At 42.9% G+C, this 18,811-nt stretch overlaps 1 protein-coding gene across 1 annotated transcript in view; it reads right to left on the bottom strand.

Annotated features, from left to right (window-relative positions):
* Window positions 1-16,469, bottom strand: part of SEC23IP (SEC23 interacting protein) — a 374,919-nt gene extending 358,450 nt beyond the window's left edge. Inside the window, exons 1-3 of the mRNA XM_078643931.1 lie at window positions 16,270-16,469; window positions 8,161-8,714; window positions 1,380-1,629 (exon numbers count right to left, since the gene is read on the bottom strand). Coding sequence (XP_078500057.1) covers window positions 1,380-1,629; window positions 8,161-8,714; window positions 16,270-16,387 — 922 coding nt within the window. The 5' untranslated portion in view covers window positions 16,388-16,469. The remainder of the gene's footprint in view (window positions 1-1,379; window positions 1,630-8,160; window positions 8,715-16,269) is intronic.
* Window positions 16,470-18,811: the final 2,342 nt, after the last annotated feature.

The following is an 18,811-nucleotide window of genomic DNA, read 5'->3' as shown; positions in this document are numbered from 1 at the left end:
CTTAAAAGATGGTTTTTCACTTACGATACTATTCATACAAAAGACGGTAAAGAATCTACCTGTACGACCGCGACCATTCTTGCATGCTTATGCGCAAAGAACTTTGACAGACCAAGCTTACACCACATCATCATACCTTGTACACCGCACTCAGCATGTCCCAATCAGGCCCGGCCACAAACAATACCAGTTTAACCATGCACTGAGCAGGGCAACTATGACTTCAATGCAAACCGAAGAGCTTCATGATCTACCAATGAGAGTAAAGTGCTTTAAAAATAATACAATCAGGGCACCCAGAATGGGGTTTGGACTATCCAAGGGAAAAGAAAGTGATTTGCAAATATCAATACATTACATATGACGTATGTGTGGTATCATAGGTTACAGAATCTGCTATGACCGGAGTGTTCTGTAACCATGTGATGATGTGTTGTTGTGTGACAAGCACATCATCACTGGAATATAGGTGGTGGAATTGTGAAGGAATCAGTTAGAAAAGACTGGATCCTAGCTATAGCACTCCCAGTTGAGGATGGGGTCTCTTCTTCCACAGTACCCAATAAAAGAAATGACCCTTCATTACCTGAAGCGGTCTGGGGCTATTTCATTAGAATTTAACAGTTGTTTTAAGAAGAATGGGTTAAGATGGATTAAAAAAAAAAAAGATTTGACCGGGGCAGCGCAGTTAAGTGGCTTTTCCACCCTAGCTCAAAAGAATCTATGATGTAGGCCTGGGCCACATCCGCTCTCAGCGTCAGAGCCAAGAACACATTTATGCACAGGCATTAAATGGTAACCAAGACAAACAATGGTATTTGCGTGTACGTGTGGCAGTGGAGAGAAGGGTGAATGACAAGGCAGTGCAGGGGGGAACTGGGCTTCCCCAGGCTCAATGAAAAACCACAGATCGAAAAATAAAATGATAGATTAATAAATACATTTTTGCACTGAATACATTTCGGTGGAATTCATTCAGCTAAAATAACTGATGAAGTCCTATAAATCCAGGAGATCGTGCATTTAATCATCAGGAATCCACAATTAAAGGCACAGTTTTACTGACACTACATTACTAATATCTACACAGTATTTGCAATGTGCTTTATAAGCCTAGCAGTTAATCATTGGCCTGATTTTACAGTTTCAGGCTTTCTGCTGACAGGCATATGTAAACTTGTGTTTTTATTGTAATGTTTGTATCATTCATAGGTGTTATGTTAAATGCTTTGCCAAAAACAATGCTTCAATTCAAAACTCATTATTTCGGTAACATATCATAAAAGAATGCAAAAATGAATAAGATAATGAAAATCATAAAATAAAAGGAAAGTCATTCATGAATGTCAAGGGAAGCAAAAGTTTTTTCTAGTGCTTACCAGAGTTGTATACTTCCTCCAGGTTAACAGAGTCCAGCACACTGAAGGGCATCCAGACTTGCTTATTCTCCACTTGCTTGCAGTAAAACCAGTGGGGCTGGACAGGCTCGTACTGGTTCTGCAGAAAAAGAGGTGGTGGTGGCTGCACCAAAGGTCCTGCTTGTCTTGGGAGCTGCTGGGGCTGCTGGGCCTGCATTGGTGGAGGAGGTGGCATCAACGGAGGTGGCATCAACGGAGGTGTGTGAGAAGGCTGAAAAGAGACATTCGGTTTGGCAAGCAGGTCATTCTCCTACATTAAAATTCTAATAAAACTATGTTCAGGTGATCTGTTGTCGAACAAAACATAAAAGTAATTGCCCTCATAATGCCAAATCTACACTGCCCCACAGTAAAAAGAAGTAGTACATAAGTTAAGTGAAGACAACATATATCCCGCTGAATGTTTCATGCAAGCATAGTCTAGTATATTAACAGCGAGAGCCAGGGCAGCACAGCCAATGAATGTGTTAGCAGAAAGGGTTTGTTTTGCCCCAGCTCAAAAGAAACTGCAAAGCTGGCAGGGTCCTTTTTAGGGCTCGCCTGCTGTGCGCACAGCTGGCGAAGCTCTATAGGGGCTTAAACAGCGTTTAAACAAGCACGATTCCACTGGCGATTTCTTGGAGTGCATGTGCTTTTTAGGTCATTGCGCAAGCGCAAGCCCTAAAAAGCGCGTGCACAATGCCACCAGCCGCCTGCCTGCCTGCCTCGCATTACCACATCAAAGGCAGCTTCTCAGCGTGCGCTCCTCCCCTAATTATTCACGGCCGGCCGGCCGTACTTTCAGTTTCACGGCCGCCGGCCGTGTCTCCTTTTATGCATCTACTTTAGATTGCATTTCTCTTCTCGTGACTTCTGGTGACTTGTTTTAGTATGCACGCGTTACTTTTTGTTTACTGTTGGTAGTGGATTTAATAGTCTCTGCAGGAGAGAGCTGGATCATCAACAGAAGCAACAGGTTTTACGTTTTTCAGTGCGACCCCCCATGCACTCCCGTTAGCAGCAAAATCAAGCACAACTCGTATTTAAAACATGAATGACAAATGTGTCACACAACACAAGCCCTTTCATGTGCTCTTGACAATCGGACTCCTACATTAACTGGGAGGGCACTGGCAAAGACTATGAAAAACTATCAGGTTAGTGAACAATCTGGCATATGTAGACCGTGATTAGCATAATTTCAACCTTGTAGGTGCATTCGAAAAGTAAACACACATTTTTCACCAAATCCATAATTAGCCTCTTACTTCTAAGTAAAAACAAAACCTCAAAAGTTGAACTCAAACAGGATCAGCTAAATCCAACCTATTGATTATGGTATGTCCTTCAAGAAATATAAAAATGAAACAAGGTGCACTGGGTTGTAAGCACTTGCACATCTCGTCAATTGCCATACAAGCAGGAGAAAGATTTTTTTTTTTTTTTTTTTTTTTTTAATACGATCATTCTCTCGTGATGAAATAAGAGACCCGACCACCCTCGATGCCTTGCAATTATATTACATATGTGCTCAGGAGCCAATATAAACATTTCCATTTGTAAAGGAAGGTTATAATCTTCCTTCGAATCGGTCATATGTGTACTTGCAGGCATGGAAGCAATTTTTACATGATATAAAAATAAAATCAATGCCCCATCAGTCTATCAGCAAGGAATATGCAATTATTAAGAAATGCTGCATTTTGTTTATATTTTTAGCCCTAGGAGCGAGATACGTCAAAAAACAGAAAACATAAGCAGGTGCAGTTTCATGTAAAAAAAAAAAATTCATAAAAAAAAAAAAAAAGCTTCGACAAAGTCAATATTAGGTATGGCATTGGTTAGCATCCTTTTGGCTTGCCAATGTTGGATTTCCCACGTTTGTTTTGATAAAACGTTATTGTTGAGGAAGCTGCGAACCCTCGTTAACATAGAATAAAACAAATTGTTCACAAGCAAAAAAACATTTGTATCTCAAAAAGCACACATAGCTATAGCAGTCCCTTGCACGAGGAAACAAGTCATTGAACGTTTTTAGCTGCAACACTTATTACAAGGGTTGAATGTTTACTGACATCGGATTACTTTCAATCAAATTTATAGAAACTGGTGGATTAGATACATCCAAGTCACGTAAATACAAAACATGTTGCATTACAAATGCTATAGGTGTCACATTTGCGAAAGTTATCACTATTGGCATTGTAAATGACAAAGCTGTTAATTTAACTAATTGAAAAAATAACACATAAATAAAAAAAAAACATTTATAAGACCAATAGCTCAAACTTTCCTAATGCGAGCCCTATTGCATTTATAATGCTTGTTGTTTCTACTTGCATCCATCGCTTGAAAAATGCAAAGTAATAAAGGTTTCTTGTTCACCTAAACAAGTATGTACTGGATAAAGATAGCTGCAACTGCAGATTACGTTTTCAGACAAACTCCTGAAGAATTGTTCCTCAAACAATGACCCACCTCTTGGGAGACGTGTCCATGTGATTCAGATAACTGCTGAAGCCACAACCACCTAATGAGTCGTGGAAAACTACAACAAATCATCAGCCATCTGATGTTATCATTTGCAATGCAGATGTGGTTCAGGTTCAATTTAGTCCGAAACGTATATCCAACATAACAGTCGCTGTTACCCTTCCAAATATGCAGATCATCTAACCAATAATAATATATCTCAGTTGCCCCTACTAGTTTTCCTAAGAAAGCATTTAACCACTCCCACAACCATTGTTATCACAATCATTTTAAACAGTACATACCCTTCTATACTCTCCAATAAAACAGACCCAATTCATGACTGCATCTCCCATATCAGTCATGTCCTCCATCTTCACCTCACACCTGCTTCTCATCTTCACTTTACTACTTTCCCTCTGTAAACTACTCTGTTTTGATCTATTAGCATATTAGGTCAGTACTATACGCAGTTCACCTCGGGTTATTATAATCTTATTGTTCACTTTCCCTACCAGCATGCATAGTTTATGTTGAATTGCCTCGCTCTCAGCGATTGTTGTTTCACTCTTGTACCGTTATTTGGAAAATCATTGTGAGCGTTTCAAGGAGCAGTCGTGGGAGGGCCTCTATACTGCTTTTCTTACTTTAAGGTGCACTGGGACTTTGCTTCGATTGCACTGACGGGGTTCCTCCCCTTATTCTTCTCCCTATATCTTGCTTTATCAGGGAGAAATCACCCTCGGAACACTTGGGTTGTTAATACGTAGTTATTTGCAGACCATTCTGTTGTCCGCAATTACGTATATTCCCGTTCTGTGTACTAATGTGATATTTTACAAGTTATCCTGGAACATGTACATTTTCCTTGTAACACACGAAAAACAATCAATAAAGAAGGACTATAAAAAGCAGCACACCACAGTAATGCATTGGTCAGAACCACCGTAAGTATAGTCACACAAAAACTTGGCCCCCTTGAATTGCACTGCTAATCTCAGTACGATCAATACTTGTCTCTATTAAGTAAAATCACTTTAGATTTCCAATCTCAAAAAACTAGGCTACTGTGCATGCTGATCGGTGTTCTAATTACAAATATAAATGCCTAACACACATTTGCCTTTAAAAGATAAACAAAACTTTGAAAATCAATGTGACAGCTACTGTTCAGAACACAGTCCTGTTTTGGAAGCCCAAGTAAAGACTGGATACTCACACTCAGCTTTCCTAGTGATTTCATTTGAGGCTTAAAACAACTGCTCCGATCACCCTGTGGCCTCCAAGACTAACTAGTAGTACTTAAAACCAAATAAAAATAGATTACACTCACTTTTAAACAAGAATATGAGAATGCTATAAGAGTTCAGATTTGCTGGTACCAGTTTAGTCCTCAAAATTGCTTTGCGACTTGTGTGTGTACACGTTCCTGTAAGCCTTGGTGGGCGTGCAATATATTTCGTTACATGTTTCAACTGAAAGGTGCACAGCTTACACAAGGGTATTGCAGCCTGGTGGAGAGAGATGTGCGGTAAGCACAAGAGTGAGCAGAGTATATGCAAGAAATACTGGCTTGCATTCCTCATTGAAATATTTCCGACCATTTCTCTAAGGCACTTTATCAAAACTAAACGCTCAACGTCACAATGGAATGCCTCACCAATCAGATTCATGAGCATAAGTTATCACAGTGGTACCACTTCTTACTGCTCAGCCCTTGTGCAATAATGCCCATTCCACAGGCTGCATATTTACATTTTCACATCAGCAAAACATACCTATCTCTCCACACAGCAGCAAAGCACCTATCATCCAACTATGTTTTCTTGTTCCTTTTAGATTCACTGTTCTATGAAGACTTATTATGGAGGAACTTCATTTCAAGTGCAAATGGTACTAATTTTGGAGCGCTATAGTTTCAAAGAGAGTGTTTTGCCCATCTATCTACCATGGCTGACAATTTCTTATGAAGCAAACTTTTCCCATAAAGCCTTCTACATAGCCACAGATCAGCTTCTCCCAATAGGCCTCTCTTATGTGCTTCAAAAAGACAGCAAATGGCACATCTCTAACATATAATCACTGTAAGCTCACAGTGCGACCCACATTTCTCATCGGATATTTGTATACTATAATTGTTGCAGAAGAGATAGGAAAGGAGCCCATCCCATTCTTTCCCCATACCATGTCTGAAGTTGAACTAATAAGAAAGCCCCGTCCCATCTCTCACAAGGTATCAGGACATGGAGCGGGGGCAGCTATTGACAGCACCTTGCCCCATGTCACCCTTGACCATTTCCCTCCAGGGTACATGTCCATGGGGAAGGGGTGTGTGGACAGCTCACATGCTCTCACCACCTTTCCCTCAGGCTCCATGATGCATCCTCTCCTCAGACCAACTGACACAAGCTTCAACATTCCACACAGTGAACAGAGCCTTAAAGGACCACAAGCCAAGGATTACTTTAACCTGGCTGGGCTATGGATTCCAGACTGGTGACAGGTCTGGTCAGTCTTTATTACTGAGGATTTGTATAGAAATCAAAGCAACTGAAGCTTCTTTAATAAAAGTCTATCTGTTTTAACCAGTAAAACAGCTTATTTATTTGCAGCGGGCTTACATATCAATAGTAGACAAGTCTTTGGAACTGTGACAAAAGCTATGAAGGATTTGTGAGACTCTTACATATTACAGAAATATGGTACAGTGGAAAAAGGAGGGGTGATCTGTCAAATGTAACGGTCTGAACTTGTGGAATGCATTCATACCATCAAATGAAATAAAAAAATAAATCCTAACTTGCCAAAATAAAACATCATATCAATCCCTGAATTTGCTTTCTCGCACATATGAAGATGCCGGAATGTCCTGCAGTAAGAGGATCCTGGCGCTGGAAATCCCCAAAGTCCCTCACAAGGCCAATGTATAGGCATGCACAAAATTCTAGAAAGTCAGCCTGCGGCCCTCAGTCTAGTGTCTAGTTTTACAATGGAATAGGAAACTATAATACTACATATTTAGGCTACATTTAGCAAACTCTCCTGAACTGTATCAAAATGTTTCTAATACAGCACAGAAATATTCTCCCATTAATTCCCTAGTCCATAGTCTGCCATTAGTTTAGCTATCAAGTGATGCAAGGCGTTAACAAACTTGTTCCACGTTAAACAAAACTGTGAAATGAAAAAAAAAAACAAGTTTTAGGTCATAAAAAGGTACCTATACGTCAATGTTGAGACTATAGAATAATTTTTCCATAGAAGATTTGAAAATATTGACTGTAATAAAATAACTGGTGTTAAGAGACATTCCACGTATTGCTGGTACTATGAAAGATGAAACACTGTATTAAACTTGATGAAATACTATTTTTCAACTTTAGCAGATGGTATTCATTCAACAAAGATACAACCAACTTATAATAATGATATAACACTACCAAACCCATGCCCAGTCTCATTTTGATAAGACACACAATCTTAACTGGTAAAGCTACTCAAACCAACCTAATTTTTACACTCCTAATTAATTTGTGAGCTTTTTCTCCATATTTTCGTTCTGTATTATTTTCAGGTTTAGTGAGTTGTGCATCATATTTTAAACGTGGCTTGATTCAATGGACAGTAAGCCCCAGCAACTAGAATTATAAGATACAGCGTTTGCTGTATTTTCCATGGCCTGGTTTTCTACACTTGCCACATAATCCAACATCTGCTGTATAGCATTTCAAATCATACCAGGTCAATCAAAAAAGCTTTCACAACGGAACCATCAATACGGACACTGAATGTAAACTTTTGGCATCGTAATCTGTGTGGGAGGACCCACAAATGTTTCTAACTAGGTCACCTACCACACAGCTACTCTGAAACGCATGAAAAATGAAATATTTAGATTTTGAGACAGGATTTTTTGCTTTTTATGTTTAGGTCATATTAAACCAAGGAACTAAGCTCCTTTTTCATCTATGAAGATCACAAACAATCTTGACTTCGGGCAGAATCCGAAAAACTGTGAATTCCTAATGGCTGAGACTGTGCATCATCTACAGTATTAGTTCTGGCATAAGTGGCAATAGTCCAGACTTGCGACTAGCTGCTTGAAAATACAATATATGACCACTTTTTACCTGCGATCTTTTGACATAATAACCAACATACTCAACGTTTTCTACTGGAATAATATCCCTTCTTTTTGTGAGGAAAAAATGTTTTCTCAAGAGAGGTGCACTGCAAATATAGTAAAACAATGGCTATGAAGGCACTGGTCTGCCATAAAAAGATGTATTACCTGTGGCATTGAAGCAGGAGCGCTGTGGTACATTTGGCTGGGTGTTGAAAAGGTTGGCGGTTGTGAGGGATGGCTGGGCACATGGCCAGGCACCTGTCCATGTTGGAGCTGTGGAGGAGTTATATAAGGGTTGGTCCGGCTGCTCAGGTTCGTCTGGCGATAGGGATTATACCCATGCTGGGTTGTCCCTGTAGAGGTCATGGCAGAGGAGGGAGGAACATTTTGGGGAAAGCTCTGGGATAGAGTTGAATAAGTGCCAGTCCCTAGCTGAGGAACTGAAGGCCCACCCAATGTAGGTGGCATGCTGGGAACTTGTGATGGAGGCATACTCTGTCCATTGAATGATGCAGCAGCCATAGATGTGGGTGCTTTCGAGAAAGGTGTGTTTGTTACAGTTGGCCCTGCTGTCACCAAAGGTGGCTGACCAATACTTGCAAAAGGGTCATTGTTGCCAGGTGCCTGGGAGAAGTAGCTAAAAGTTGGTGGTGCATGGGTGCTGGCGATAGAGGTCTGACCCAAGAAGCTGTCCTCCTCTCCAACTTCTGTAACATCGTCTGAAACACAACATAGAAGAGCAAATTAAGGTATTGAACATGGTTAATCCATCGAAAAGGCTTTTCCTAATACTCATTCATGTACTTTTGTTAATTTGGAATATCAATAAATAACACTTACAAGTAACTATTAGAAGTAAGAATTGCTCATGAGACTGGTTATAGCAGCAAGTACCTGCCTGATTTGTACATTTCTAGCCTTAAGTCCTTACTTTACAAAGGTGTGCAGCAATTGGTTGGGTCATCCAGCCATTTCAGACTCTGTAGATCATATTTTATTATTTCATTAAAAAAAGCATTTTGTGCAGCCTCTTGTCCAGGTTGTGACTCTATTGATGGAAGCCAAGAACAGCCAATCTCTACAAAAAAAAGTTGATACAGTGGTGTTTCAAAGCACTGCTTAAACAGAGTTCTAGATGTTGCTCCATCATGTTATCAGAAACAACAATCCATCCTATTTAGCTGATTGCATAATCCAGAAATCAGTGGTTTTGAGTCTAACAGTCATAAATTGAGAACACAGAAAACCGGCTTAGGTGCAACAGTATGCAGTAACAAAACAGAGCCGGGAATAGACTCATCCATCTGACCAGACACCTGAATCTTATTTCAAAATTGATGTGCCTTAACCTCATGCGTACGGCGCATTTTACCGCCGTACGCTGAGTTTTTTTAAAACCCGCGTTACATGACGAGCTCAGCTCGTCATGAGCGTACGACAGGCGTCTCTCATGACGAGCTGAGCTCGTCATGAGCGTGGAAGGGGTTAATACCATAACTTACATACACCTCAGCAGCCATAAAGAAGTTCTTCTTATTTAAAATAGTGTTGATGTAAGCTCAGAAAGATCACAACTTTTAAACTAATTGAACCAAATAACAATTTACAACTGCAGCCCAGTGCCAGCATGTACAATAGACCAACCCTTGAAACTACGCAGTAACATTTTGCCAAAGCACTGTTAAACTATTAAGTCGCCATTCGTCTTCAGAGCAGCAAGCTGTTGTGGAACAATTACCCCACATTACCCAACCCGGTGTGCGTTCAAGCATGACTATATAGTGTGTGTTCATTAACATCACATTAAGGGCCGGATTACGACTTTGGCAGTGTGGCGCTGGGTCCGCCCTTCCAAAACCTTGGTCGGACAAACCACCAGATTAGGAGTTTCCTCTTGTCTGGCAGGCTGGTTCTTGGCGTTCGCACGGCAGTGCCTCGGAAAATGGGCACCGCAATAAGAATGTCCATGCTGTGGTGGAACTGGGGTGCAGGCACACAGGGGTGACCCCTGCATGCATCCCCATGAGGAGACGGCACAGAGGGCCTTACAGGGCCCCCTTTGTTTCCTCTCCACCATGGTGTTCATGGAGTAGGAACCTCCATGATACTGCCAGCGGAGAGGAAACGCGTAATATGCTAAATGGCATCGTGCCGGTCCTGCCAAGCCTATTGCGGCCTCCTGCGCAGGGCAATGGCGGTTTGACCACCCTTATTGTAATAGGTCAGGTAAGGAGACTACCGCCCCCCAACCCCACAGTCGGCCCCTTGGTGATCATAATCTTAATTGAACCTGTATCATCGCAAAACGTTAATAAAAAGCTATTTAAAAAATAACTTCCGAGAGTTTAAAAGTTACTGAACTCAAAATAGAAAACTATCCATTTTGAATTAACACAATAGCTAAACTGTACCTACTGACCCTTCATGGAATTCTTCGCGTACCAAGTGGGAAAGAATGCAATCCTCCCAAAAATAGAAAATCCCCCCCAAAAAAAGTCTCAAGAGTGGAAGGAGGCCAAGTCAGGTTGACTAGTGGGTATCGAAGGGTGCTGTGGAAGCAGGAATTAGGCTTGGTGGAGGATAAAGAATCCAAACTTTGAATCAGCAGGTCAAGACAGGAGTTGGTGTGCACCAAGATAGCACAGGATTTAATGGGTTGAAGGTATTGTCAACAAGACTTGCAAGCAGGATAAAGCGTCAGACCAGAAAGTTGTTGATCTAAGTCAGTCGAGCTAACACATATTCAGAATCTCAAAGACACCAATCATCCAGCATGAAGGTGTTGAGGAATTCAGTAGAAAAGAGGCTTGATTGACTGCACAGGGTGAGGTCGAAATTGTCAGTGGTGAAAGATGATTTAATGCAGATATAACAAACAGTCAAGATATCAAGTGAAAATGTTTAGGTTTAAGTAAACTGGTTGCAGCATGCAACAATCTTTGGGTCATTAAGTTAAGACAGGGGGAGTTTGTTGAAGTGACAACGGAGAGTTAAATGGGCACTAGCTGGTTCAATCAGTATAATAGACAAGTGGTTTCAGGAAGAACCAATCTACAGTGCAGTGGAGACATTGGGTGTAAAGAGAAGTGTGTCAAATTGAAGCTTCTCTACTTTAACAAGTAATGTTAAGTCATTGTCTGATGTGCCATTGTCTTTGTGCCAATGCCTTGATGAACACCCTAGGCAATAAATGAACGCAGGCCATGTAAAAACTGTATTCGATTTGTTGATTTTCATCAAGGTTGTGGCCGCATGGTACATCCTGCAAAGGTGTGCTTTGAACTTCTTTCTTAATGAGAGTTGGTAAGTTGTTCTGGAGATAGTTACACAGAGAACATTTTATAGCAAACTGTCCTTGGACTGTGTAGTATTCCCCTACTTTCAAGCTGTAGCGAGTTCAGGGGTGCTGTAAGATTCAGCTGAATTGGTATCACTTAATGACAAAGCACAGTGGACTATAAGGCTTTGAAGATGGCCCAGATGGTACCCAGAACAATTGGAGATGGGTGCTTCAGTCCTGCTTCCAGCTACTGACCTTGCTAAGGGAGTCCACATGAATTTGCAGAGGGAGATTAATGAACATGGAATTAGGCAAGACATGTGCTGACCTCTTATCTAGGGTGGGCATCTAGAACAAATAAGACAGGATTTTGTGCATAATGCAGCCAATATGTTACACTTTCACCTAGGATGGTTAGAAAGGAATTCTTTAACATTCTCAAACACATTATGGTATGATGTTTGGACAGTTTGATTTAGATTTTCAGTTTTTTGCTACTTTACAGAAGCAATGCAGACATTTTTCTACCAACACAGTATTTTTTAGCCCTCCATCTCCGTACGATAGACCAAAAAGAAGCATTATGCTTTTTTAAAGTCCAGACTCAAGCTACACAAAATCAATAAAGGCAACGTTTAAACTATGCACTTATAAACCCAATACCATTTCTACTCAGATCATACCAACGAGTCATCCCTTCAAGGAAAAATCAAAACACATGTATTGATCACCTGGCTTTAGGCATTTGTGTGTTTATTTCAAAACGAGCATAGGGAACACAAGATATATGGGTGCAAAAGTTACCTTTAGTCTGCATCTTATTTGAGAAACAAGTGAGGTAAAAAGTCAGGCAGAAAGGTGGGCACTTGAGAAATGAATCCGCTTTTTGGTAATTTGGAGTGCAAGGCTAATTCCTATATTTAGGGAGTGAAGCCAAAGTAAAAGCACCGTGAAGATATAATTATCCAACAGAGCTATTTATAGTTATTTCTTGCTTGCTTTCTAAATACTAGGCTGCTAAACAATTACATCAGGAGAGAGCTTCAGCATCTACAAAACTAATTGTCTTGAAAGCAAATTATATTTGCACATACTTGTTTTAGATTCTAAAGCACAATGTTATTAGGTAGAACCTACCAGACAGTGCAGCTGTATGATTGCAAGAGAAAAACGGTGTGCTTACCAAGAACACAAGCATTTGCAATGTAATTGGTCTCGCCTTTGGGATCTTATATGTATTTAGCTATGGAGCACATTTGCCTGGGTGCTGAAACATCAACTGTTTTAACATGGAATGAAAGTAAGTACCAAACTGCGTGAGACGCCAGGTATGGGAATACATGGAGAAAAATATTGCCATTCAGCGAGAAAAGGTATAGTCCAAAGCTCTTATTTTAGTATAAAATCAGGGCCTTCGGTGGTCATATCACTGAAAATTCAAGACTTGAGAAAAATATTATGGTCTACAGGTGCTCGTGGAAGACAAGTTCTATGGACTGGAATCTAGAGAATGCTAAAGTGAATCTGGTATTTTACTGACCTCTGCTGGTCGTTTTCTGTCAAGAAAGTTAAATAGAGGCAGCTGCCAGGAAACTTTTAAAATAAAGTCCCTCTGCAGAAAGCAATTCTGGTATTTTACTGGCCGCTACTGGTCATTTTCTATCAAGACAGGTAATAGAGGCAGTTGAACAGAAGAAAAAAAAGTCCCCAAGTCCTAAGGCTGATCTCCGGAGCTCACAGTGTACATACACATATGAGTATATACAAGAGGTGATTTAATGCTGGACCTTATAAATGGGCTCCCAGCTGGCCACGTTGCTTCTGCCTCTGATTTTCAAATAATAAAATGCCTTTGCGCTTTTTTTTCTTCTTACAATAAAACAGCAGTATCACTTTGTAAACGCACAAAATGACGTGGAGCCATGTCACAGACTTTTAAAAAAAATATTTTTCTTCAGCTGTGCTGCACAGCATTGGGGATGTTGTGTGATATCCGTAAATACTATTGGCAAAGCCAGTAGGTCCAAAAGGTGAGTCGTACTGGCTTTGCCAAAGCTTGTTTTTAAATATAAGTTAGGAGCCGACAGGTTACATGAATTACACCAAAATACTAATTAGACATGACCTAAGCAGCCACAGAACAGAGTCTACAACTCTTAGATTGCATTGCTAAGACAGATACTAGGCGACGAGATGCTGGAACCTCTGGACGTGCACTCATTTTCCGCATTGATTCAGGCAACAACCCCTAAATGCATAGTTGCAAGGATATACTCCCAGACACAGGAGAGGTACAGAGACAGACACAATAAGGCCCGGCTGGAATGGCAAGCGGAATTGGCCACAGATAAGGCCACGTGGAGGTACTGCTGCGAGGCTACTAAATGTATCTAGCTCAATGTCCGCCATAGGCTTATACAGTTAAAAATTTTGAACCAGATTTATTATACACCAACACGCCTTCACAAATACAAGCCCCGCGATGCGCCTGACTGTGACCGCTGCGGAGGCCCAGAGGCTGATTTCCTACACCTATCATGGCTCTTCCCACCGATAGCAAACTACTGGATACAGATCTTTGCAGAACTCTAGGCGATAACGCAGGTAGACCTAAGCACAGACCCGCTACTAGCACTCCTAGGTTATAAAAAAAAAAATACAGAAACCCATTTGGCGCTTGGTAGACATCGCACTCTTGGTCGCCAAGCGAGGCCTCCAGGAACACAACAAAACGCCCTTGCCCCCACAGCACAGAGAACCAGTACGTGGGGGGGGGGTCGGAAAAGAGCGCGCACAGAAAACAGCGCTCATAACCAAGCACCCCACGTGGAAGAAAAACACCCTCGGGCCCCCAAAACCACAGAGAGGCCCGGAGGGAGGGGTCAGGGGGGAAGAACACCCCGAGGAGGGGCGCACAGAGGCAGGCCAGCGCACCCCACCCCTACCTGAAAGCCCGAAGAAACAGGAGTCCAGGAACGAAGGAGAAAGCAGGAAGACCAGGGAAGCCCAGCAGCTCAGGTCAACCCATCCAAGGGTAGGAGAAAGGGAAGCCCAGCAGCCCCACTCCAAAGAATCCCACGAAGGTCCATGGGAGCCTCCCAGAGCCCAGCAGAGGAGGAACCACAGGACAAAAGATGGAGGTAAGTGCCCAGCACCCACCCCAGCGTCTCCCATCAAGTAAACCACCGACAGGAAACAAAACAGGATGTGCTTCTGGTGGTTGGTAGTGATATAGCACCTGGCAGGAGGGGGGGTGGAGCCTAAAAGCGTTTCCTGTTTTGTTTCCTGTCGTGTGGAATACCTCATGAGCGATGACTGGGTCGAAGACGAGGGACGTAGAGGTAATGAATATACATTGGTCCAAAGCCTTCATCCCCGTCCCCCACACACACAGATTGAAACAATGGTCCAGGATATGTTGTATTGCAACACGCAAACGGAAACCTACAGTGAGCTCCTCCCCCCTAGAAATGGCCTGAATAACTTTTGATGCCTATATGCCACTTACATTGATACTCTAGCCCAGATCTCTTGACTGGGTAAGAGTATTCTGCTTAATTCAGAGACTCTGTCCCTCACCACCCCTTGTTGTAAATATTTTTGTCCACCCTAAGCGTGGAAGGGTATACTCAGACATGAGTCCCTTGCTCATTGCACCATCAGGATTCAAGCAAGCCGGGCCGAAGACGGCTGTAATGCCAGAAACCGGTCCCCGGAAGCTTGTTTCCTTCCCAGTGTAAGAATTGGCTTTTGTAGTCTGGTCTGCCCTGTTCCCATGATGCACTGGGCCAGGGATAGACTAATTTGCATACAGCCAGGTTCTGAAACTGGGATGGTGCAATGAGCTAAAAAACGGTGTTGGATCTAGCCCAGATCTCTTGACTGGGTGAGAGTATTCTGCTTAATTCAGAGACTCTGTCCCTCACCACCCCTGGTTGTAAATATGTCATGGTGGAGTATCATTTAAACTTTGATCGGAAGGAAAGTTTATGATGATTATGACTATCTTTTCAGTGTTATTTTATTGTATGGACATTGATTTTTTTCAGCTATGTTTTTATGTTTATGATTTGTCTGTATTGTATTATTAAAATGGGTAAAATAAAATAATAATAATATTTAAAAAAACTCTCAGATTGCATTACGAATTTTAAATGATTTTAATTTAGATCATAGGCCCGGACAAAGGACTGGCCGTAATCAATTCGGGATAGCAACTGAACTCTAGTGAAATACATTCCTGTCACCGGAGCATTTTTACAAAACACAGCTTTGGCTTTAAAGCCCATAGATAAGGCAGAGTCAAACTTGAACCCTAGGTTTATCACCTATGGAACTGGGCAATTGCGGAGGGCCCGAGATCTTCTTTTCCTCATACTGCCACCATCTCAATCTGTTGCGAGTTCAATATCATTCAATTGCTCTCCCTTGAATTTTGCACGTGAAGCATACAAGCTATAAAACGTCAGGTAACGGTACCAACAGCTCCTTCAAATTTTTGGAGATACTGGTCGGGCTAACGCCCCTCAAAAAACTCGCTGGTATGTATGCTCCTGATCTCAAGTCCCTACACTGCAATGACAACAACTTCCTCCTAACCCACTGACGCCTCATAGACATTCATAGACTACCAGTGGTTATGCATATAGCTCTTAATCTCTCAAAATGCGTCAATTTTCTTCACCAAGTCCCGCAATGCCATCGGTTTTTCAAGGTCCATACCATGGGGTATAGTGTGCTCCAGACTTATTTCCCTACGTCGATAGAAAGTTCATGAATAGTATAAACTCTCACTCCAACTGAATGAGCTTGATTTGTGCACCCCCTCGCCTAACCATAACACCCTTAATCGTACGACACAAAATCCGCAGTGTTAAACCACCGAGGACGTCACTGACACCCATTAAGGTCTGAATGAATGTGTTGCCCCCCCCCTCACTAATCTCTTCTTCCCCCTTCAGTCTCCCTTTCTAACAATGCCTTTCAGGGCTTACCTGAGACGAGGCCCGCACGACTCACGGGGATGAAAGGCACGCTGAAGCTGAGGTCGGGGGGGCCAGAGCTGAAGAGCAAATTAGTGCCGCCAGGGACGCCTGCTCTCCGGTCCGCCATGGCAGCCCTCCTGACTGCAGCAAATATTCCACGTCTCCCTCAGACAGTAGCACAACCAGGAACCGGATTCAGTCCGAGAAACGCCCATTCACATCAGACCAACCAACCAGAACCTTCCAATTGAGGCCGTTTCCAAAGCCTCTGTCGGAACAAGCGTTACAAGCCTCGCTTTCAGGGAGCTGTCAAAAGGAAAAGAGAAACTAACGGAGGCCATAGAAACAAACGGAAAGACAAGTAAACAGAAAGGAATGACTTGGGTCGACCAAAAGTTCTATCGGGGAGTCCTCTTTTTTGAACTCGCTTAGACACAGATTTAAATATGCGTTAAATCAACGGACCTACTGGGAACACTGTCAATACCTACAATGGCCTACTGACCCGTAGGTCATTTTTATTTATTTATTTATTTGTGCAATTTTATATAGCGCGGACTTTACCCGAAGGTGTCAGAGCGCTTTACATAAGAACCAGTTGAAAACATAAGGATTTAGGATTACATGCGTTACATAAAGGATCCAAACAGAAAAAATTGCAAATGTACAAGAGGTAAAGTCACACAAAGAGGAGATACAAATGGATATACTCTAAGAGTCACATATGAATGGTAGATAGTACAAAGGTCTGCTGCATAAACTAGTGATTAGAGTTATCTCTATCTACATAGGGAAGGGATACACATGGATATACTCTAAGAGTCACATAGGAATGGTAGAGAGCACAGCGGACTGCATATACTAGTGATTAGAGTTATCTCTATATACATAGGGAAGGGATAAGACTGGAATACTCTAAGAGTCACACAGGAATGGTAGATAGTACAAAGGACTACTGCATATTCTAGTGATTAGAGTTATCTCTATATACAAAGGAGGGGATATGACTGGATATACTCTAAGAGTAACATAGGAATGGTAGATAGTACAAAGGACTACTACATATACTAGTGATTAGAGTTATCTCTATGTACATAGGGAAGGGATACACATGGATATACTCTAACAGTCACATAGGAGACTAGTCGTTAGAGTAATCTCTATATACATAGGGAAGGGATATGACTGGATTAGAGTTATCTCTATATACATAGGGAAGGGATATGACTGAATATACTCTAAGAGTCACATAGGAATGGTAGATGGTACAAAGGTCTACTGCATATACTAGTGATTAGAGTTATTTCTATATACTAAAAAGCAGAGTTCCATAAGTGTGGATGCAGTCACAGCACAGAGGGAGGGTGGGAGGGATGCAAGGGTATGGAGAGAAGGCAAAGCAGAAAAGGGGAGAAACATTTTAGGATCATCAACGGGGAAAAGGGTTAAAGGACGAGGGAATGGATGGAGGGTCAGAGTCCAGAGAAAACTGTCCAAAATCAGCAGCAAAATGGCGGCCAGGACAGAACAAAAAGTACAGAAGTCCAGGAGAGAAGGTGGGAGCCTAGGTGGGAGATGAAGCTGGAGGCCAGCCGCAGGCGCGTCACCATCTTGGAGAGCTTGCGGTCAGCCGGCTCGGTGGGGGTGAGGGTGCTCAAGGTGGTGAAGGCCGTGTAGACGCTGTTGGTGCGGTCACGCGTTGGCCGTGTGGCGCTGGCATGGCAGCCGGTGGGTTGTGTGTGGATCCAACCGCCCTGGAAGATGTGTGGGAATCGGCGGCAGTCTGGCAGGGGGCAAGCAGTGTGAACTCCGGGAGCAATGCAGCCTTGAACGGCACATTCACAACACTGGTGCCATGCGGGGGGGGAGGGGTGAATGATCCGGCCCGTGCTGCAGGACCGCAGGGCAATCAGGTAATGGCAGTGGCCCCAAACCGGCAGCAGGTCGGGAGGCAGGCCAGAAAATCCGAGAGAGGGCCGCAGGATAAACAGGAGGCCAGATAGAGGTTAGGGCGAGCCAGTGGAAGCGGCGATCGCCATCTGAAGGTCGCCGCCGGCCGCCATCTTGGAGTCAGGCAGGCGCTGGGAGAATTCCCTCGGTGGGGGTCGCCGCCAAAGTGAAGCCGGATAATATTATGTCCCGTCAGCTGCTGCGAGAATCGGCGAAAGTCTCGGCAGGTCGGGGGAGCGCAGGTCGCAATTCTACCTCCCAGCGGCGGCCGCAGTCGGTGGAGTCCACGGCGAGGTGCCGCCCGCCATTTTGAGCGCCACCGCCCTCTCTTCGCCTCAGGGAGATCAAACTTGTCAGCCAACTCAGGAGCGATCACTGTTGCTCCGCAAATGCCCCACTTGCTCCGCTTCAGGTGGGGAAAATGAGCGATCAAAAAGAAGGGCTGTAGCAGCCTAGAGCCGGGTTAGAGCAGCTCGTGGACCGGGAGCCGAGACGATCCACGCCCGCTCGGCTCCCGGCTCCTCCTAACCATTGTCCATTGCTTCCCTTTGGTTGGCTTTATAATACTTACCAACAGACCTGATTCAGGCGAGAGAATCGC

The sequence above is a fragment of the Lissotriton helveticus genome, chromosome 5_1 (genome assembly GCF_964261635.1).
Source record: "Lissotriton helveticus chromosome 5_1, aLisHel1.1, whole genome shotgun sequence".
Taxonomy (NCBI): Eukaryota; Metazoa; Chordata; class Amphibia; order Caudata; family Salamandridae; genus Lissotriton; species Lissotriton helveticus.
The sequence above is the reverse complement of the archived record's forward strand: the minus strand, read 5'-3'. Positions and strand labels throughout refer to the sequence as shown.